At 59.0% G+C, this 22,572-nt stretch overlaps 1 protein-coding gene across 2 annotated transcripts in view; it reads right to left on the bottom strand.

Annotated features, from left to right (window-relative positions):
• Nucleotides 1-22,572, bottom strand: part of TESMIN (testis expressed metallothionein like protein) — a 52,746-nt gene that overhangs the window by 15,174 nt on the left and 15,000 nt on the right. Inside the window, exons 6-9 of one of the 2 annotated variants that reach the window (XM_089312384.1) lie at nt 13,028-13,130; nt 5,789-5,926; nt 4,904-5,076; nt 1,419-1,627 (exon numbers count right to left, since the gene is read on the bottom strand). In XM_089312384.1, coding sequence (XP_089168510.1) covers nt 1,435-1,627; nt 4,904-5,076; nt 5,789-5,926; nt 13,028-13,130 — 607 coding nt within the window. In that variant the 3' untranslated portion in view covers nt 1,419-1,434. Of the gene's footprint in view, nt 1-906; nt 1,628-4,903; nt 5,077-5,788; nt 5,927-13,027; nt 13,131-22,572 lie in introns of those variants that run through there. The other variant, XM_051827882.3, reaches the window with a different exon arrangement.

Raw genomic sequence — 22,572 nt, 5'->3', positions numbered from 1 at the left:
AATTTTAAGATCATTCCAGAAGATTAGAGAGAGAACGGGCGAGGGGGAGGAGCCGGGCAGGCTTCGGTCCAGTTAACGGTGCTGCAGCTTCCCCACCGGTCAGACTGGGAGGTGGGGCAGGGCCTTCCCTGGGGGAGGTCTTTCCTGGGGGGAGCCTTCCCTGGGCGGGGTGGGCTCTGCAGAGGCGTGGCTCCCAGCTGACCGCAGGGCCACACTTGGCCCCCCGCTGCCCTCTCTTCCCCTGGCCACGCCGCGGGAGCCCCAGGCTGGGAGCCCCAGGCTGGAGTACCTGTGTCCGCACTCCCAGCTCGGGGTGGTCTACCCCGGGGCCCACCCTCGCACCTGGCTCCCCCACCACACTCACTTTGTCTCTTTAATTCTCCCACTTGACCAGGCAGCGGCGACCCGAGGCCTGGGTCAGAATAGCTGCCGGGCCCCGGCGCAGGCATCTAAGTTCCCGGGCCGCTGCTCCAGGCCAGGGACACACAGCGGCCACTTGGCCTCCATCTAGCCTTGCCCCCAGCTCCCATCCTGCAGCCAGGGCCACCCGTCCCTGTCCCCAGCCCCTGGGTCACGGCCACCTGCAGGTGCTGCCAGGCTCGGCTGGCACAGTGCCCTCGGCAGTGCCGTCAGGGGCAGGCGGTCATAGACACGCTGCTCCCTGCTCCGCGTGGCTTGTCCCAGCGAGGCCGACACGCCACGAGAACATTCCTTCACCACTCCGGGGGCGCTGCGCACGTGAGCTCCCGTCCAAGCTCACTGTCACACTGAAGACACCTGCTTGCGTTCTACGACACAGCCAGGCTCAGCCTCAGAACCAGCCGTCCCGCTGGCTCCTGCAGACTGGAGGTGATATTTCAGCGAGGACGACAGGGAAGTTAATCGGGTAATAGGACTTTTCCACAACTCAGATACAAACACGTAAGAGACTGGACAGAACTCTAACCCCTGCAGCGCCCGACACCGCTGACCCAAGCCCAGTCTCCTGCAGTGGGCGACTCTCTCCAGGCGGCAGGCTGTGGGGCAGCCCAGCTGGGGCATTCATTTCTAAATAATTTAAAAAACAAACAAAAACCAAAAAGCGCCCGAGGCAGCCCCGGGGAGGCAGCTCCCCAAGGGTGGAGGGTGAAGGCGGGTCCTCCTCCTCCCCTCCCCTGGGGCCCTCCCCAGGGCCTGCGCCGGCTGCCTCACCCATGGGGACAGTGCTCCCAGGACCACGGCCCCTCCTTCTCTGGCCCAGACAAGCAGTGCTTATGTCGCCCACTTGGTCAAAAAGACAGGTCCTGGCCCACACAGCCGCCAGCGAGCTCTGACAAACCTCCGGCCCACGGGGCAGCATTAGGGCAGGTTTTGGGCTCCCAGCTGTGGCCACAGTCCCGGATTTTCCACGTCCCGAGACAACACTGACGGGCACACACCTGCCTCTGCGGTGCTCTACTCCATCTTCAGCCCCTTGGACTTGAACTCAATGTGCAGGATCTGTGATAAGCAGCGGCCGAATTCCTCCAAGACCAGCTGCTCCGCCAGGCACTGGGAGCGCTGCTCCTTCTCGGCCTCTTCCCCCTGAGCCAGCAGGCAGGCGCACGTGGCCTCCACCACCTCCCAGGAGATGCAGGACGCCGGCCGCCTGTGGGGAGCAGGGTGGTCAGGGCCAGCTCGGGGCGCGAGGTTCCCCAGCCCTCTGTGCGCCACTGAGCAGGGGCGCGAGCGTCTGGGCCCCGGCCAAGGCCCACGCAGCCACCTCGTCCTTCTGCCAAGGCAACCGCAGGCAGGACTGGGAACTCAGTAGGTCTGGGGCCGGCGCTGTGGTGCAGGAGGTCATCGCCTGGCACCCCAGATGGGCACTGGTCTGAGTCCCGGCTGCTCTACTTCCCATCCAGCTCCCTGCTGTGGTCCGGGAAAGCAGAGGAAGATGCCCAAGTGCTGGCGGCCCTGCACCCGTGTGGGGGACCCAGGTGAAGCCCCCAGCTTTGGGTCGGCTCAGCTCCTGCCGTTGTGGCCATTTGGGGAGTGAACCAGAGGACGGAAGATTCTCACTCTCTGCCTTTGTTTTTCTGCCTTTCTCTGTAACTCTGCCTTTCAAATTTTTTAAAAAAGATTTTATTTATTCATTTGAGAAGCAGAGTTACAGAGAGAGAGACGGAGAGAGGGAGAGACGGAGAGAAAGGTCTTCCACCCACTGGTTCCCTCCCCAAGTGGATGCGACAGCCAGAGCAGGGCCAATCCAAAGCCAGCAGCCAGGAGCTTCTTCTGGGTGCAAACAGGTGCCGGTGTCCCAGCCCGTGGGGCATCCTCTGCTGCTTTCCCAGGCCATTAGCAGGGAGCTGGATAAGAAGAGGGGCAGTGGGGACACGAACTGGCACCTGTCTGGGATGCCGGTGCCAAAGGCAGAGGCTTAGCCTACTACGCCACGGTACCAGCCACAATAAATAAATTAAAAAAAAAAAAAAAAAGAAATTCAGTAAATCTGTAGCAGGCTGATTTCTAAGTTGTAAGGCCTGCGGGTGGCGCTCTAACTACCCACACGGCCCCTGGAGCCGTCAGCGCTGTCTTCTGGTGCTGGAAGCGCACCGATCCTGTGGGCTGCTGTCGGGACGACACAGGCAGGCGGGCGTCTGCCTCCCGACATCCCTCAGGGCGGACTCTACATTTTCTCAGATCCACTGACAAACCCAGAGGCTCCCGGGCTGCAGCGTCCGACTCCGGGCCAGGCAGGAACCTCCTACGACACTGGCCCGCGCTCCAGGGGCAGTGCCGCGTGCTGGCCCCGCCCCCTTCCCACAGGGGCGTCTACAGCTGCCAGTGCCCGGGCTGTGCGGACTCCCGGCCTCAGCCTGAGGCTGGCCCCTCAGTGCCCTTGGGGGCCCTCCGGTTCTCAAGGTCAAGGTGCACTGTGTTGTGTGGGAGCAGCCGCTTCCACCCGAGCTCCAGGGGCGACTGCGGCTTAACTAGAGGGCGCCCAAGGAGCGCTCACACGGAGAACTTTCGGGAACACGTCTCTCTCTCTCTCTCTCTCTCTCTCTTTCTCACACACACACACACACGCACACACGACTGAAAGCGTGGGCTGTGACGACAGCGCTCAGCCTTGGCTTCAGTCCCTGCAAAGCTGACGCCGTGACTTCTGCTGGAGACGCAAGTCCCACGCTTGGCAGCCCCCACGTCCACGGCACGCAGCACCGTGGGGGCGGGGACAGCTCCACGCTCCGCCTCTCGGAACGTGCCGCCGGCTCCCAAAGATCTCTGAAGACACAATGCTGAGGGTTTCTGATGTCTCTCTAGCCTCATACGTGTGAATTGGTCTTGCAAACTGACGCTGGTTAATTATGACACCTGCCCCATTACGTGAAAATCAAGGACGCCTTTAGTGGAGAAATCAAGCCCAAATCAGTGAAATGGCTACTCCACCCTCGAGGTCTAGGACTGTGACCCGCTTCAAAGTCCTCCAGTGAGTGTGCGGGCGGTACGGCAGGTGAAGCGGCCTGGGACACCCACGCCTCATCCCGGAGCCTGCGAGGGGTCCTGGCCCTCTGCTCTGACCCACGCCTGGCAGCATGCCTGGGAGGCAGCCGTGATGGCCCACATACCTGAGTTCCCACCAGCCATGTGGGAGCCACGTGGGAGCCACGCGGGAGAACCTCATGGAGTTCCTGGCCCCTGGCTTTGGGCTGCTCCAGCCTTAGCTGTTGGGGGCATTTGGGGAGTAGCTCATCAGTGGACAGGACATCGAGTTCGCTGTCTCTCTTTCTGTCACTTTGCCTTTCAAATAAATAAATCTTTTTTTAAAAATGATAGTTTTCGGCCGGCGCCGTGACTCACTTGGCTAATCCTCCGCCTAGCGGCACCGTCACCCCAGGTTCTAGTCCCGGTCGGGGTGCCGGATTCTGTCCTGGTTGCTCCTCTTCCAGGCCAGCTCTCTGCTGTGGCCAGGGAGGGCAGTGGAAGATGGCCCAAGTGCTTGGGCCCTGCACCCCATGGGAGACCAGGAGAAGCACCTGGCTCCTGGCTTCGGATCGGCACAGTGCGCCGGCCAGAGCAGCCATTTGGGGGGTGAACCAACGGAAGGAAGACCTTTCTGTCTGTCTCTCTCTCACTGTCTAACTCTGCCTGTAAAAAAAAAAAAAAGAAAGATAGCTTTCATTTCAGTTAAAAAATCCATTGACTGGGCAGTGGGTGTGTGGCGTGGTGGTGAAGCAGCCTGCACTGCCGGTCGGAAGGCCTGGGTTCGGTTCCCGGCTGCGGCTCCTGACCCAGCTTCCCGCCCACGTCCCGGGAGGCACTGCTGAGGGCTCAGTGCCCCACGGGAGACCTGGGTTGCGTTCCTGATTCCTGATTCTGGCTCGGCACCAGCCTTGGGGGCATCCAGGGAGCAGGCTGGCGGTGAGATCTGTCTCTCTCTCTGAAGAGACACACACATACACACATGCACACACACATGCGCACACACAATGCACATACACACATGCACACACATATACATGCATGCACACACATACATGCACACATACATGCACACACATACACACATATACATGCACACACATACACACATGCACACATACACACATGCACACACATGCACACGCGCTCACACGCACACGGGAACCATCCACCACCTGCTCTGGAACCCACAGCCACTTCAGAAGGCAGAAGATGGAGAGTCGTCCCTGGCTGCGGCTCTGTGCTGACCGAGGGCAGCGTCAGACCCCTCGGGGCCACTGCACCTTGTACGGACCCCGGTCACTCCGCGCGCAAAGCCCACAGCAGGTGCCCGTACAGGTGCGCTGCCTCCTGGGGCTGTGCTCAGCTCCTCCCACGCCCGCCCGTGCTCTCCTTCCAGAGTGGACACCTAACTCTCGAGTGGACCCCTGCCCCTGTGGGGGGGCGGGTGCCAAGCACCTACCTGTCTTTTCTGGGTTTTGGCAGTCCTGCACCTGTGGGTGACAAATGGTGGCCGCCTTCCAAATCGCCGGCGTCCACGCAGTTTGGCGCGTTCATTAGTGTTTTTCGTTCTGGGCTTTCCTCATAATTTTTGCAGCCAACGCATTTGCAAATAGAAGAGCACATAATTTTGGCCTGGTAACATAAAATGTTTTAATTAAATCAGGTTGCCCTGTAAGCCATCAAATACTGAGACACCCTATTGGTGCCTTAACTCATTCTGTGTATTCTATCGTTTACGTGTGGGAAAAGGGACGAGGAGCAGGCGCCTGGCCAGTTTAGGTGGCCTGCCGCGAGCCACAGCGCCTGCGCCCCAGCCCCGCTGGGCCCCCGACCCCAGCTTCCTGTCAGGCAGGCAATGCCCCAGCAGCTGGGCCCTGCCGCCCACGCGGAGACCTGGGTGGGGGGTTCCGGGTTCTGCAGCCTGGCCCAGCCCAGCCGCGTTAGGCTCTGAGGAGTGAACCGGACTCTGTCTCTCTGCTTTGCAAATAAAGTAACAAACAAATAAATGCGTCTGAATAGAAGAGGGCAGAAGTCTCCAGGCGTGACAGGCAGGGCCATGGCTGCCGGCCGCCAAGGCCAGGCCAGGCCAGGCCAGGCCAGGTCAGGGAGGGCTCGGGGGGCGTCCGGCTCCAGTGGGGCCCCCACTCCTGCCCAGGCCTCACAGGGCTCCGCGCGTTTTTCAGGCACTAGTTCAGACTGAAACGCGGGCCGCGAGGAAACCCTGGGAGGAAGAAGGCGCCGCTTCCTCCTGAGCCGCTGCGGCCGCGTGTGCGTGTGCGTGTGCGTGTGCGTGTGCGTGTGTGCGTGTGCGTGTGCGCGTGCGCCCCCCGGGGGCGGCCCTGACCTCGTAGCACTCGCAGTAGTTCTTCAGGCAGCCCGACCGCTTGCAGTTGCAGCCTTTGTTGTGCCGGGGCTTCGCGCTGCCCGGCCTGCCCTTCCCGATTTTCGGCTGGAAAGCTTCTGGGTTTCGGTCGAGACAAGCCTGAGACAGAGAAGGGAAACTGTCAGGAGCGCGTGGTCAGGGGAGTGGTCAGGAGCCGTGGCTGCCCGGGGGGCGCGTCCTGCTGGGAGCAGGGGGAGTAAAGGCCACCCCTTCTCGTTTGCACACAAAGAGGCAGGCCACAACCAGGCTTCTTTGAACTTGGCTCCTTTGCGCGTTTCAGAGTCCTGTCCAATTACCGCAGAAAACTAACGGACAACAGAGAGGGAAAAAACCAGTTTCCACGTGGGCGTCGTCCCTCTGAGCCGTCCTTGCGCCCTGTCCCGGGCTGGCTGGGGCCGCGCCCCTGCCGCCGGCTCACTCTGGCTCCGCGCCCCGGGCACCTCCCTGGTGATTCACACAGACCCTCGGCAACCGTGGGAATAAAACCTTCCGCGTCATCGCGTCCCGTGGAAGGGGAGACAGGGCACGGAGGGGTTATATCACAGACGGCAAGCGGTGGGGCCAGGCCCTCAACGCTGACACATCGCGCTCGGCCTGGCTTGTTTCCCATCCAAGTACACATAGACAGACGCACTTTAGAGCCATGCGGCTCCTGCTCTTTCTAGAAGTTCACACACCACAGGGGTCGCTGGGGAGGGCTCTGCCCTGCCTTCCCTGCCCCCCAGCGATGCACAAGGTCGCTCCAAGCAGCACCGCGTGATGATCCTGTGTGCACCGTGTAACCACCCCCACCCCCAGGAGTTAGAGGACGGCCCGCCCCGGAGGCCCCTGGCCACTCCTCCTCGTGCCTCCCGATGGCGTCCTGGGCTTGGCTTTGCTGCTCTGGGACGTCGGGGAAGTGCTGTCCTCACGCGGTCTGGAGCCTCGTGTCCGGCTCCTCCTCTGCGTGCTGTCTGCGGGATGCATTTGCTCGGCTGGGGCTCCTGCTGTCTCACTGTCTCACTGATGAGCGATATTTCCTTATACGCTATGGCTCAATGCATTGATCATTCTATTGAATCAAACAGATCTCGCTGTTGGGGATACAAGCTGCTACGGACATTCTTGTCCAAGTCTTTTAGGGACTATTTCTAGTGTTTGGGGGGAATTAAATTGCTGCATCACAGGGTACCCAAAGATTTAGCTTTAGTAGCTACTGCAACACGATTTCCCAAAGTGGTGGTAGCAGTTTAGGCTCCAGTCGTGGCTGCACGGGGATTGCAACATTTGCTACGTGAGCATGTGACCCTTAACCCAGCCTGCAGCACCCCTACCCCGAAGAGCACAGGGCCACGCCAAGCTGACATGCACCTGCGCTGCGCGCTGACACTCGGCCGTTCACACTGCTAACACGTGCGACTGGCGCATCTGTAACTCGAGAGGAAACTAAGATACAGGCCACCCGTGGTGTAGTGGGACTGTGCTCCCTGGGTGCTGACTGTGGTGCAGTGGGACTGTGCTCCCTGGGTGCTGACTGTGGTGTAGTGGGACTGTGCTCCCTGGGTGCTGACTGTGGTGTAGTGGGACTGTGCTCCCTGGGTGCTGACTGTGGTGTAGTGGGACTGTGCTCCCTGGGTGCTGACTGTGGTGCAGTGGGACTGTGTTCTGTGGGTGCTGACTGTGGTGCAGTGGGACTGTGCTCCCTGGGTACTGACTGTGGAGTAGTGGGACTGTGCTCCCTGAGTGCTGACTGTGGAGTAGTGGGACTGTGCTCCCGGGGTGCTGACTGTGGTGTAGTGGGACTGTGCTCCATGGGTGCTGACTGTGGTGCAGTGGGACTGTGCTCCCTGGGTGCTGACTGTGGTGTAGTGGGACTGTGCTCCGTGGGCGCTGACTGTGGTGCAGTGGGACTGTGCTCCCTGGGTGCTGACTGTGGTGCAGTGGGACTGTGCTCCCTGGGCGCTGACTGTGGTGCAGTGGGACTGTGCTCCCTGGGTGCTGACTGTGGTGCAGTGGGACTGTGCTCACTGGGTGCTGACTGTGGTGCAGTGGGACTGTGCTCCCTGGGTGCTGACTGTGGTGCAGTGGGACTGTGCTCCCTGGGTGCTGACTGTGGTGTAGTGGGACTGTGCTCCCTGGGTGCTGACTGTGGTGCAGTGGGACTGTGCTCCCTGGGTGCTGACTGTGGTGTAGTGGGACTGTGCTCCCTGGGTGCTGACTGTGGTGTAGTGGGACTGTGCTCCCTGGGTGCTGACTGTGGTGTAGTGGGACTGTGCTCCCTGGGTGCTGACTGTGGTGCAGTGGGACTGTGTTCTGTGGGTGCTGACTGTGCAGCAGTGGGACTGTGCTCCCTGGGTGCTGACTGTGGTGTAGTGGGACTGTGCTCCCTGGGTGCTGACTGTGGTGCAGTGGGACTGTGTTCTGTGGGTGCTGACTGTGCAGCAGTGGGACTGTGCTCCCTGGGTGCTGACTGTGGTGTAGTGGGACTGTGCTCCGTGGGTGCTGACTGTGGTGCAGTGGGACTGTGCTCCCTGGGTGCTGACTGTGGTGCAGTGGGACTGTGCTCCCTGGGTGCTGACTGTGGTGCAGTGGGACTGTGCTCCCTGGGTGCTGACTGTGGCTCAGTGGGACTGTGCTCCCTGGGGCTGACTGTGGTGCAGTGGGACTGTGCTCCCTGGGTGCTGACTGTGGTGCAGTGGGACTGTGCTCCCTGAGTACTGACTGTGGTGCAGTGGGACTGTGCTCCCTGGGTGCTGACTGTGGTGTAGTGGGACTGTGCTCCCTGGGTGCTGACTGTGGTGTAGTGGGACTGTGCTCCCTGGGTGCTGACTGTGGAGTAGTGGGACTGTGCTCCCTGAGTACTGACTGTGGTGCAGTGGGACTGTGCTCCCTGGGTGCTGACTGTGGTGCAGTGGGACTGTGCTCCCTGGGTGCTGACTGTGGTGTAGTGGGACTGTGCTCCCTGGGTGCTGACTGTGGAGTAGTGGGACTGTGCTCCCTGAGTACTGACTGTGATGCAGTGGGACTGTGCTCCCTGAGTACTGACTGTGGTGCAGTGGGACTGTGCTCCCTGAGTACTGACTGTGGTGCAGTGGGACTGTGCTCCCTGGGTGCTGACTGTGGTGCAGTGGGACTGTGCTCCGTGGGTGCTGACTGTGGCGCAGTGGGACTGTGCTCCCTGGGTGCTGACTGTGGTGCAGTGGGACTGTGCTCCCTGGGTGCTGACTGTGGTGTAGTGGGACTGTGCTCCCTGGGTGCTGACTGTGGTGTAGTGGGACTGTGCTCCCTGGGTGCTGACTGTGGTGCAGTGGGACTGTGCTCCCTGGGTGTTGACTGTGCCGCAGTGGGACTGTGCTCCCTGGGTGCTGACTGTGCCGCAGTGGGACTGTGCTCCCTGGGCACTGACTGTGGTGCAGTGGGACTGTGCTCCCTGGGTGCTGACTGTGGAGTAGTGGGACTGTGCTCCCTGGGTGCTGACTGTGGTGCAGTGGGACTGTGCTCCGTGGGTGCTGACTGTGGCGCAGTGGGACTGTGCTCCCCGGCACTGACTGTGGTGCAGTGGGACTGTGCTCCGTGGGTGCTTACTGTGGCGCAGTGGGACTGTGCTCCCCGGCACTGACTGTGGTGCAGTGGGACTGTGCTCACTGGGTGCTGACTGTGGTGCAGTGGGACTGTGCTCCCTGGGTGCTGACTGTGGTGCAGTGGGACTGTGCTCCCTGGGTGCTGACTGTGGAGCAGTGGGACTGTGCTCCCTGGGTGCTGACTGTGGTGCAGTGGGACTGTGCTCCCTGGGTGCTGACTGTGGTGTAGTGGGACTGTGCTCCCTGGGTGCTGACTGTGGTGTAGTGGGACTGTGCTCCCTGGGTGCTGACTGTGGTGCAGTGGGACTGTGCTCCCTGGGCGCTGACTGTGGTACAGTGGGACTGTGCTCCCTGGGGCTTACTGTGGTGCAGTGGGACTGTGCTCCCTGGGGCTTACTGTGGTGCAGTGGGACTGTGCTCCCTGGGTGCTGACTGTGGTGCAGTGGGACTGTGCTCCCTGGGGCTTACTGTGGTGCAGTGGGACTGTGCTCCCTGAGTACTGACTGTGGTGCAGTGGGACTGTGCTCCCTGAGTACTGACTGTGGTACAGTGGGACTGTGCTCCCTGGGTGCTGACTGTGGTGCAGTGGGACTGTGCTCCCTGGGGCTTACTGTGGTGCAGTGGGACTGTGCTCCGTGGGTGCTGACTGTGGTGCAGTGGGACTGTGCTCCCTGGGTGCTGACTGTGGTGCAGTGGGACTGTGCTCCCTGGGTGCTGACTGTGGTGCAGTGGGACTGTGCTCCCTGGGGCTGACTGTGGTGCAGTGGGACTGTGCTCCCTGGGTGCTGACTGTGGTGCAGTGGGACTGTGCTCCCTGGGTGCTGACTGTGGAGCAGTGGGACTGTGCTCCCTGGGTGCTGACTGTGGTGCAGTGGGACTGTGCTCCCTGGGTGCTGACTGTGGTGTAGTGGGACTGTGCTCCGTGGGTGCTGACTGTGGTGTAGTGGGACTGTGCTCCCTGGGTGCTGACTGTGGTGCAGTGGGACTGTGCTCCCTGGGTGCTGACTGTGGTGCAGTGGGACTGTGCTCCCTGGGCGCTGACTGTGGTGCAGTGGGACTGTGCTCCCTGGGCGCTGACTGTGGCGCAGTGGGACTGTGCTCCCTGGGTGCTGACTGTGGTGTAGTGGGACTGTGCTCCCTGGGTGCTGACTGTGGTGCAGTGGGACTGTGCTCCCTGGGCGCTGACTGTGGTGCAGTGGGACTGTGCTCCCTGGGTGCTGACTGTGGTGCAGTGGGACTGTGCTCCCTGGGTGCTGACTGTGGTGCAGTGGGACTGTGCTCCCTGGGTGCTGACTGTGGCGCAGTGGGACTGTGCTCCCTGGGTGCTGACTGTGGTGCAGTGGGACTGTGCTCCCTGGGTGCTGACTGTGGTGCAGTGGGACTGTGCTCCCTGGGTGCTGACTGTGGTGCAGTGGGACTGTGCTCCCTGGGGCTGACTGTGGCGCAGTGGGACTGTGTTCTGTGGGTGCTGACTGTGGTGCAGTGGGACTGTGTTCTGTGGGTGCTGACTGTGGTGCAGTGGGACTGTGCTCCCTGGGTGCTGACTGTGGTGCAGTGGGACTGTGCTCCCTGGGTGCTGACTGTGGCGCAGTGGGACTGTGCTCCCTGGGGCTGACTGTGGTGCAGTGGGACTGTGCTCCCTGGGTGCTGACTGTGGTGCAGTGGGACTGTGCTCCCTGGGTGCTGACTGTGGTGCAGTGGGACTGTGTTCTGTGGGTGCTGACTGTGGTGCAGTGGGACTGTGCTCCCTGGGTGCTGACTGTGGTGCAGTGGGACTGTGTTCTGTGGGTGCTGACTGTGGTGCAGTGGGACTGTGTTCTGTGGGTGCTGACTGTGGTGCAGTGGGACTGTGTTCTGTGGGTACTGACTGTGGTGCAGTGGGACTGTGCTCCCTGGGTGCTGACTGTGGTGCAGTGGGACTGTGCTCCCTGGGGCTGACTGTGGTGCAGTGGGACTGTGCTCCCTGGGTGCTGACTGTGGTGCAGTGGGACTGTGCTCCCTGGGTGCTGACTGTGGTGCAGTGGGACTGTGCTCCCTGGGGCTGACTGTGGCGCAGTGGGACTGTGCTCCCTGGGTGCTGACTGTGGTGCAGTGGGACTGTGTTCTGTGGGTGCTGACTGTGGTGCAGTGGGACTGTGCTCCCTGGGTACTGACTGTGGTGCAGTGGGACTGTGCTCCCTGGGTACTGACTGTGGTGCAGTGGGACTGTGCTCCCTGGGTACTGACTGTGGTGCAGTGGGACTGTGCTCCCTGGGTGCTGACTGTGGTGCAGTGGGACTGTGCTCCCTGGGGCTGACTGTGGTGCAGTGGGACTGTGCTCCCTGGGTGCTGACTGTGGTGCAGTGGGACTGTGTTCTGTGGGTGCTGACTGTGGTGCAGTGGGACTGTGCTCCCTGGGTGCTGACTGTGGTGCAGTGGGACTGTGCTCCCTGGGCGCTGACTGTGGTGCAGTGGGACTGTGCTCCCTGGGTACTGACTGTGGTGCAGTGGGACTGTGCTCCCTGGGCGCTGACTGTGGTGCAGTGGGACTGTGCTCCCTGGGTGCTGACTGTGGTGCAGTGGGACTGTGCTCCCTGGGTGCTGACTGTGGTGCAGTGGGACTGTGCTCTGTGGGTGCTGACTGTGGTGCAGTGGGACTGTGCTCCCTGGGCGCTGACTGTGGTGCAGTGGGACTGTGCTCCGTGGGTGCTGACTGTGGTGCAGTGGGACTGTGCTCCCTGGGTGCTGACTGTGGTGCAGTGGGACTGTGCTCCCTGGGTGCTGACTGTGGTGCAGTGGGACTGTGCTCCCTGGGTGCTGACTGTGGTGCAGTGGGACTGTGCTCCCTGGGTGCTGACTGTGGTGCAGTGGGACTGTGCTCCCTGGGTGCTGACTGTGGTGCAGTGGGACTGTGCTCCCTGGGTGCTGACTGTGGTGCAGTGGGACTGTGCTCCCTGGGTGCTGACTGTGGTGCAGTGGGACTGTGCTCCCTGGGTGCTGACTGTGGTGCAGTGGGACTGTGCTCCCTGGGTGCTGACTGTGGTGCAGTGGGACTGTGCTCTGTGGTTGTGGGACGGCTCTGGACCTCCCTTTGGAAATGCGAGGGCCCTGCCAGCACCGGCCAGCAGCAGGCGACAGCCGCAGCCCAACTGGCCCTCCCGTCTCCTGCGTCTTCGGTGCCCCTGGAAGGGGTAGTGACCGCGTGCACTGGCCCTCGGCGCAGCAGTGAGGTGCTGTTGTGCCGTCAGGACGACTCAGTTCTCACCTTTGCCAGACGCCTAGGGCTGGGTGTGCAGCTGAAGACGGGAAAAGGCCGGGCTCTTCCCCCAGTCCACTCGGGCGTGGGCCTTCTGTGCCTCCACGCTGCCCACGCGGCCCAAGCAGCACGGCGTGGACATGCGCGACACGAGAGTCCTTGCCCAGGAGCCCCAGCCCTGCCGCCCCGCGGGAAGAAGCCCCTTTGCGCCAGCCGCTCTCACCAGTCGCCCTCCTCACGGCCCCGCCCCGCCCACAGAACAGAGCCACACGGAACGTGCGTTCTTCAAGACCGCACCTCCCCAGCCCTGCACCCAGGAATCTCCGGAGATGGCTTCGCGCTTCGCAAACGTCTCAGGCACTTTCAAGTGACTTAAAACGCACGCGCTCGGAGGACACGTCCTACCTTAATGGCTTTAAACCTTTCGATTTCATGACGCCAGTTGTTGCAACAGTTATTACAATTGCAGTTGTTGCAAAAGTCCCCGCTGGCAAAGCAGTCGCAGTACCTGTGAAGGAAAGGACAGGCTGAGCAGGGCCCGGCGGCCGGTGCCTGGTGCCCGGCGGCCAGGCGTGGGGCTGGCCAGTGCTGCAGGCGGCACACCTGCCGCAGAGGTGACCCCACGGGTGCTACGTGACAGCGAGATCAGCACGAGGATGCTCCCCAGAGACTACAGAGAAGCCACTGGCATCACTACAGGCTTTCGCCAAGCAGAACTATTCCCTAGAGAATGCCCACTGCTGTCCACCTCCACCGTCCTGCCCTAACCACCCTCTCCCTTTGCCCAGGAGTGCACTCAGCTGGGGGGAGGAACGCCGGCTAATAACGACCTGTGTCCCCGTTGCCTCTCCCTGTCCGTCCGACAAGGCTGAAAGTGATTTCACTTCCTGCCCAGGCCTTGTCGACAAGTGACAGTCCAGGGACCCCAGGTGGATGCTGGCCGGGGCCTGGGCTGGCTCTCTTTCCACCTGCATGCGGGGCGAGCAGAAGCAGTGCGTGTGAGCGCTGACTGCTGTCACCACCCCGCGTGAGGCGCGTCTCTTCTGCAGAACTGGACTCTGGGAGAACTGTCCAGGGTGCCTGCGGACACTGGGGTCGTCACGGAGACGGCAGCGCCGCGGAGCGCTGTGGCCCTTACTCGTGGGCTTCCCTGGGGCAGCTGAACAAGACCCCGGGCCCTGTGCCACCCCACAGCAGTGTTTGCTGGCCCACACTTTCCCTTTTCTCCGTCATGTGACAGCTCACTCGTGGGGCAAGGGCGCCTGACATTGACCTACAGCCTGCACCCCGAGAGCCTCTGCAGAAGACCCCCGTCTCCGACTCCTAGCGTCAGACCCGGACTGTACACAACGGCCCTGCCGCCAGCTCCCCGTGTTACCTGGTACAGGCTATTGGTCAGGCACCTGCAACTGTAGAACGGACATCGTGGGGCTTAACCTGCCTGTCTCAAGCCCTCAGGCCACTGGTAGGATGCAGGGGTGCCCCGGGGGTGCGATGTCCCACAGGCCCCCCAGGCTAGGACGCCCAGTCACAGTTCTTCCCAGGCTCTTGTACACTGCCCATCAGGCCCACGGGGAGTACAGACGACAAAGGCACGTTCTGCAGCTGCTGGTCCCCAGGAGGCCCAGCGGGGGGGTCTAACGGCTGTTCACGCGGCACACAGGAGACCAAGTCCGAGCTATGGAGGGTGACCCTCAGACCAGACGCCATCTACAGTCCAGCAGGTGAACTGGAGACAGTGCAGTTTCCAGATACAATCACATCACCCTGTGAAGCCGGCCACAGGGAGTAAACTCCATCAATCACTGAAGGTCTCCTAGCCGGACGGATAGCCAGGGACTGGCGCCACGTCAGGAGATCTTTCCACGAGGCAGACAGAAGCCAGCCGAAGCGGACGCTTGCGGGACAACACATCAGGATGCAGGGCCCCTTGGTGGCCTTACAGGGAGTGAGGCAAGTTACTGAGTCCAGGAAATAGGAGGAGAATACTGAAGACATTCAGAGCTAAAAAACAAACAAACAAACAAAAAACAAACAAAAAACCAAAAAACTACCCTAGCAAATAAAAAAGTAATCACAGAGATAAAACCAGTTATGAGGACTAGAACCAAAAGTAAATAAGTGGAAGAAAACAGAGTAGGAGAAGCAGAAGAGGGCCGGTGCTGTGGGTTGAGCTGCCGCCTGCAATGCCAGCGTCCCATAGGGGCACCTGTTTGAGACCTGAATGCTCTATGACTGATCCAGCTCCTTGCTAGTGCACCTGGGGAAGCAGCGGAGGACGGCCCGAGTACCGGGGCCCCTGCACCCACGTGGGAGACCTGAACGCTCTACGGCCAGTCCAGCTCCCTGGGAATGCTCCTGGGAATGCAGTGGGAGAATGGCCCGAGTACCTGGGCCCCATGTGTGAAACGGGGGCTCCAGAAGCACACAGCTTGAAGGCTGGGGCGAAAGCAACTCACGGACTAGAACAGGAGGCCTCCAGGGGCTCAGCGTGGCAACGACGGAGCTGCAGACCACGACACGGGAGCACAGGACACAGGGGAAAGATCCCACGGGCTCCTAGCAAGAATCACGCAGGCTTCGCACAAAGAAAAGGAATGGAGGCGGCTAAAGCCGCCGCCCGCAATGCCAGCATCCCATACAGGCACCATTCCGTGTCCCGGCTGCTCCTCTTCCAAACCAGCTCCCTGCTATGGCCTGGGGAAAGCAGCAGAAGATGGCCCAAGTCCTTGGGCTTCTGCTACCCATGTGGGAGACCCGGATGAAGCTCCCTACTTTATCCTGGCCCTGCTCTGGCCGTTGCAGCCATCTGGGGATGGAGGATCCCTCTCCCTCTCCCTCTCCCTCTCCCTCTCCCTCTCCCTCTCCCTCTCCCTCTCCCTCTCCCTCTCCCTCTCCCTCTCCTTCTCTCTGTAACAGTGACTTTCAAATAAATAACTACATACATGTTTAAAAAGAAAAAGGAACAGTGTGACAGTTTCAGAAACAACACTGATAAGTGCCGTAAATGCACCGAAGTCTGAAAGTCTGGGGGAGAAGCGTTTCCAAGCTGAAGTCCACTCCCTGGCGAAGCCGCCACAGACGTGGGTACATCTGGCACTGTTGGACACGGGCCTGGAGTCCCCGCCCGAGCACACTGGTAGCGGGGCTCCGAGCAGGAACGGGGCTCGGGCTGCTCTGGGTAACGTGAGTAGGCGCTCACTGGGTCTGTGGAGAAGACAGCTGTGCAGCCGAGGAGGGAGTCTAGTGATTGATCAGTGTTGTGAACACAAAGCTAAGCGCTGACTTGGAGGAAAAGGCAAACAGGTGCAAGAAAGCAGCTGGCGTGTGGCACAGCAGGTGAAGACACTGCTCAGGACCATGTCGCACCCCATGCGGGCGCTAGTTCCAGTCCTGGCTGCTCCACTCTGACCTAGTCCCCTAAGGTGCGTCTGGCGTCTGGGAGCTGAGGCGTGCAGGTGCGTTTTATCTCATAATGCTTCCCTCGAGATGGTGCCAACCCCAACCCCAACTGTGAAGCGATCAGCACAAGCCCCGCCCGCCGCAGCCTGGGTCTCCTCTCGGCACCCCCTCCCCTCTCCTGCCGTAGCCACTTCATTCCTGCTGTTCCCTATGGCCAGAGAACTCTTGTGCGTCCATTTTCAACCCACCTCCACCTGATTCACTTGGCCTCATCCTAACACCTCCTCCTTCCCTGGCTGCCCCTGGCCAATGTGCCCCAGCCCTCAGCCCACCACTGCTCCTCGACTTGACTTATGCCATCACTTATTCACGTGTGTGTCCTGTCTGGCCTGTCAGTGCTGGGGGTGGGGTGGGGGGGCAGAGACCAGGTCTTGCTCTTTGTCGTCTTCCCAGTTGCTGCAATCATGGGCAGTGAGGTAACAAGCGAGTGAACCCACTGCAGTGTGTGCGCATGAAGTGTCTCCCAGCCCCAGCTTTTCCTCCATGGCTAGCACCCCCCACCCCTCCCCGTCCAGGGCTTCACCGTCTCTCGGCCACGCTCCTGCGATAGCGCCCTACCTAATCCTACTGCCAACAGCCTCCACGCTGGGCTGATTTCCCAAAACATGCGTCAGGCAAGAAAGCAGCAGAGAAGAGACAACACAAATAAGGTGATACTGTGCGTTCCTGTTGGGGTGTAGTTGCTCGGGAAGTTAAACCGTGACTGCCCAGGCCGTAGCAGTCCCGCTGCTAGGTAGACACCCCAGAGAACCAAAACCAGGGGTGCAGATCCTTGGATACCCTGTTCCCAGCAGCGTCCTTAGCAAGGGCAGGAAGGGGGAAACCATGCGAGTGTCGGTCAGCACGTGAGTGCGCCCACACAGCACAGTCTCTACACCCGGGGCGGGGGGGTGCGGGAGCTATCCAGCCCGAAGAAGGAGGGCTGTGTGGACACACGGTACAGCAGGGGCGGCGCGGAGGACGTGCTAAGTGAACTAAGCCCGATGCAGAAGGGTGGACACGGCTGGTTACCAGGAACTGGGGCGAGGGGGAACAGGGCTGTCTAACGGTACAGAGACTGGCACACCCACGGGTTCTAGAAATGGACAGTGATGGTGGCTACACAGCACTGCGCACCACCCCGGACCATAGCTTTAAGGAAGGCTACAACATCGCGTCTCAGGTTTAAGGAGCCCGGTGCGGAGCAGAATGGAATGCTGTCACATTTGAATGGGGAAATGATTCTATACATTGTAACATTTCAAAAACTAAGGTGCTACAAATAAGTCCAAATGTATCAATAATCAGACAAGGAACACAAATGGATTGAAGCAATCTATTAAATCATGGATTACTAGATTAAAAAACATCCAGCTACATTTAGCTTGCAGGAGACACACCTAAGACACAACTACCACACCAAGTGTGAGACGAAAGGGGTTTGAAGTGCAACCTGCTGGTGCTGACCAGAGGAAACATCGTGGAGCAACATTCATATCAGCAAAAAAGAATGTAAGACAAAAAGCACCAGGGCACAGTAATGAACACTTAATGGAAAAATTCACCAAAATGAGATAATAGTCATCAATTGTATAGATTCAAAATATATAAGCCAAAACAGAATTATAATCACAATCTTAAAGGAGAGATCTTAACATACTTTTATCAAGAACGCATAAATCACACAAAATTTACTTAAGTATTTAGTAGATTTAAACAGCAGAATTAACAACTTGAGCTAGTAGACAATTGTATTCAACAAATTGAGAACATATACTCAAAAGTTAATATAAAATAGTTTTAAAACTGATCAGGCAGTACATCATAAAGGAAATCTTCATTAATCTCAAAGAACTGACACCATATAGATTACATGATCTAATCACAGTGTAATTAAATTTAAAATGAACAAGAATACAGTTTAAAAATATATACACATACATATATACTTATGTACATGCAAACATACAACAAATTTAGGTTATTTTGATATATACACCTGAAAGTCTCACGCGGTAAAGAGAAGGCTACAATGAAAATTACAAAATGTTTTGAGTGAATGACAATGCAAATCTGTTATCAACTCACAGAAAGCAGTAAAGCAGTGCATGAGGATAGTTTATTTATATCTTTCAATGTATTTACTGCAAAATAGAAAATGATGGAAATAGTTAACACCAAAAGCTAACAAAACAAGACAGCAAAACAATAAAAAGAGCAGGAAGAATGTGGCAAAGACCTAAACGTGAAGGATTCGATGAAACAGTAAGCAGAATACAAGTGCGGAAATCAGTAACCCGGAGGTGTTGCCAGGAACAGGCTGACAGCAGAGGCCGTGCTCCGGGTCAGAGCCGTGCCCAGAGGCCGAGCGCCCGCCACAGCGTCAGCACCCACATGGGAGTGCCGCTCCAGTCCTGGCTGCGCCGCCTGCTGTGTTCCCGGGAAGGCAGCGGTGCCTGGGCCCTGCTATGCGCGTGAGGCCTGGGTACAGCTCCTGGCTTGTGAGGCCTGGGTACAGCTCCTGGCTCGCAGCTTTAGCTTGGCCCAGCCCAGAGCACCCTGGCCATTCGGGGAGCAGACCAGCACATAGAAGAACTCTGCCCCTCCCTGTCTCTATGATGCTATCTTTCAAATAAAACATCTTTAAAATAAATAAAGAAAAAAAAAGGTAGAACAAAAGAAACTGGCCTCTCACGAGACTGATCAAGAAAGAGAAAAGGGCCAAATAAAAAATAAGGGAAATTGGGGCCGGCGCTGTGGCACAGTGGGTAATGCCTTGGCCTGAAGCACTGGCATCCTATATGGGCACCGGTTCGGGACCTGGCTGCTCCACTTCTGATCCAGCTCTCTACTGTGGCCTGGGAAAGCAGTGGAAGATGACCCGGGTCCTTGGGCCCCTGCACCCATGGGAGACCCAGAAGAAGCTCCTGGCTCCTGGCTCCTGGCTTCAGATCGGTGCCGCTCCAGCCATTGTGGCCAAGTGGGGAGTGAACCATCAGATGGAAGACCTCTCTCTCTCTCTCTCTGCCTCTCCTACCTCTGTATAACTCTGACTTTCAAATAAATAAATCTTTAGAAAATAATAGAAATTAAAGTGAAAAAAAATAGGAAATTTAAAAAGCTATAGGGCCGGTGCCGTGGCTCACTTGGTTAATCCTAGCCTGTGGCACTGGCACCCTGGGTTCTAGTCCCGGTTGGGGCGCTGGATTCTGTCCCAGTTGCTCCTCTTCCAGTCTAGCTCTCTGCTGTGGCCCGGGAGTGCAGTGGAGGATGACCCAAGTGCTTGGGCCCTGCACCTGCATGGGAGACCAGGAGGAAGTGCCTGGCTCCTGGTTTCGGATCAGTGCTGCGCACAGGCCGTGGTGGCCATTTGGGGGGTGAACCAACAGAACCCACTCCAGCTGCAAGACAGCAGGCCTGGACAGGTCCCCAGGCAAGCTTCCTCAGACTTGTGAAGAACACATCGATCCTCAAGCCCTTTTAGAGCTGGGAGAGGAGAGACAAGAAGGCGGTGGCAGGGGGAGCCTAGCTGATGCCCTTTGTCAGGCAGTGCGACACAGGCGAAGGAAGAAACACAAAACACGTGAGGAAGGGGTCACGGGTCTCTCTCTCATGAGCAAAGATGCCAAAGTCCTGGGCGACTAAGTTGCGCAGCACACAAAAGATAACCTCACCACAGTGGCGTCAAAGCGCGTTTAATCCCGCACACACAGGGTTGTGTTAACATTGCAAAGTTTGTGGGATACCAGATGATTTTAAAAAGCAAAACAGTCTGTTCATTTCAATACTAAATAACAATAAATGCAATAATAATAATAAATGCAGAGAAACGCATTTGATAAAACCTATCACTCACACATTATTACAACAACAGTAACAAATCCCTTAGCCTTGGAAGGCTCCGGACTAGGAGCATGGTCAACGGGATGAGGCCTGGGGCGGACCCCAGCTGCCGGGGATGCCCGCTTCTCCCTTATCCTGCACCGACGGTCAGTGTAGCTGAGCGCGTGGTTGCCACACACAGACTACATTTTCCCAGATTCCGTGCCTAGCTCGCCCTGACCACAGGACGAGGGTGTGGCCAATTCCGGCTGTGCTCTGAGAGGCAGGAGTGGACTTCACCTCCCTCTTCTCCCCAGCAGCTGGGGGTGAATGAGGACCGGAGCTGGGAACGGACGTGGCGACACCAGTGTTGCGGAGCTGCCGTCCCAGGGTCTTCTAAGCGTTTGCAAAAGATGTTTATGTTGGTGCAAACGTTTTTGAAATCTATGCCTAGTTTTTTTATCATACACATTTCCCATGAGCTTTCTGAAGCCCTCTCGTGTTTGGAGGAGGAGGTACAGAGAGTAACTCCCTCACCCACCACGGCAGTGGGGCCGTGGACCACCTTGCTGAGCGATCCCCACAGAGCCGAGAACAAGAGGCAGGCAAAGGGAGGCTTTGGGAGGCCGGGAGCGGTGTGTGCGGTGCTGCCTGGACTGGGCAGTGCCATGGTCGCTGCCGTCACTGCGCATGTGGTGTGGGGCTCTTCGATGTTTAAAAGCGCAACAATGCGGGATTCTCTCTAGTGATGGCCAGTTAGTGCTGGGCCCTCTCGACCTTTATCCAGGACGGGCGCCCACTAAACTGGGACACATGGCCCTAAGAAATGTCCCACTGCCTGGCATACGTCAGTTGCGGGCGTGAGAAGGGAGGAAAGGGGAGGCTATCGAGGACGACCACACACACTTGCTAGGGCAGGCAGTGGAGAGCCTCACTCCTTACGGCACAGGGACATGACGTGCGCGTGGGGGCATCGGCACCAGGGCAAGGGGCTGCTGCCAGAGACCGCACGGGACGGTCGCGCTGGGCCTCTGCAGCACCCGAAAACACATCAGTAATCTTGCCAGGGATGAGCAGTTTCTCCGTGGCGAGCTGATATGCTGAGTGTTCATTCACGATGGGAATGACACCCGTTCCTGGGTCCAGGGTGCTCGCCTCCCCCTCCAGGGCCTCCGCTTTCCGGGACGGAGTCTGGGAAGCCGGGCCCTGGTTAGATGGTTGTGTGTGAGCATGGAATTAAGAGATGCACAGTGGCCAAGCATGTCGAGGGGCTGCGGGCCTCAGGCCCACCACACCCACCAGCCCCTCCCTGGAGAAGGCAGCACCTGCCCCGGACAGCACCAGACACACTCAGCCCTTTGCCTTCTTCCAGAGCGGGTAGACTCCGCCCTCGGTGACAGCGCCATGGCCAATTTCTAAGCTGGGAGTAGCCTCCACGCCAGAAGCTTTCTCTGGCCTGAAGGGTAGTTCAATTAGGCAACCCTGCCTAGAGCCATCTCACCCCACGTCCTGAAGTTGCCTCTCTTTGTCCCCAGTAACCAACCACACACCTTGGCCAAGTCTCATGGTGCTGCTCTGCCCAGTCAGTCCCCAAACCCAGCCAGCAGCGCAGGGGCCCGGTCCACCGGCGTGAGGCCCTGCACAGCTCTGTCCATCTAGACTCTACCACCAGTCCTCGGCCGCACTGGAAGTCTCCGTCTGGGCGGCCTCCCCGGGTCGCCAGCGGCCCACGGTCCAGGCTCCTCCTCACCCACGGCCGCACTCAGCTCTCCACTGGTGCTCTCAGGGCGAGTCGACTTCGGAGAGGCACACGGCTGCTCTCCCAGACTAAGCCAACGACAGCCCAGACACTGTCGGTCAGCCCTGGATTTCACATAGCTCTTTACAGAACCAGTCTGTCCACTCTGTCCCGTGCACCAGGCGTCACAGGCCTGTGGGTTCTGCCCACGTGTGCACCCCCACATCACTGCCCGTCATGGAGCGCTCATGGCTGCAGCAGCTCTGAAACGGAAGATCACGTGGAGACGGTGGTTAGGGCCGCAGACACGGGGACAAGGACACATTCTGCCCTCACTACAGGGACCTGAAGGCGAGGCAGGCGGGCGGCCAGAAAAAGAGCAGCCCGCGGCAAGAGCCGAGAGCAGGGGAACACACCAACAACAGATTCGACAGGGTGGACAAGGAGACACTGGCACGCATGGCCGTCAGCTCCACCTGCGTTCCGGCCACGCTGTCTACTTCTGGCCGGGGTTCTGCTTGACAGTCTGCCCGACCACCCCTGACAGCCTCCTGGGAGCTGCACCTCCAGGGAGAAGCTTCGTGACACAATTTCAATATAGAGTAAACCGATTCATCAAACTTTAAAAAAAAATAGGGTGTGGAAAAGGTTACAGTAAGCGCTCAGCCAGTGACAGCCCATCTCAACACTCATCTGAGGGCTAGAAAAGGACACCAAGACCCAGGAAGTGACGTGCCTTGCAAGGGGAGGAGTCCTTCACCAAGGCGGCCGGCTGAGATAGTCCCAAAGGACCAGGGCAGCTCTTGTCCTGCTGCACAGCGCCCACTAAGACGTGCAGCGTGGACACGGCTGGCCATTCCACTGTCTGCGCCCTTGTCTACACACTGACTTCTAAACAACCTTATTTCATACTTAATAATGAAGGATTTGTGGTTACTTACAATTTCAG

This window comes from Oryctolagus cuniculus, chromosome 1, assembly GCF_051225735.1.
Source record: "Oryctolagus cuniculus isolate XC-2025 breed Fujian yellow rabbit chromosome 1, ASM5122573v1, whole genome shotgun sequence".
NCBI lineage: Eukaryota > Metazoa > Chordata > Mammalia > Lagomorpha > Leporidae > Oryctolagus > Oryctolagus cuniculus.
The sequence above is the reverse complement of the archived record's forward strand: the minus strand, read 5'-3'. Positions and strand labels throughout refer to the sequence as shown.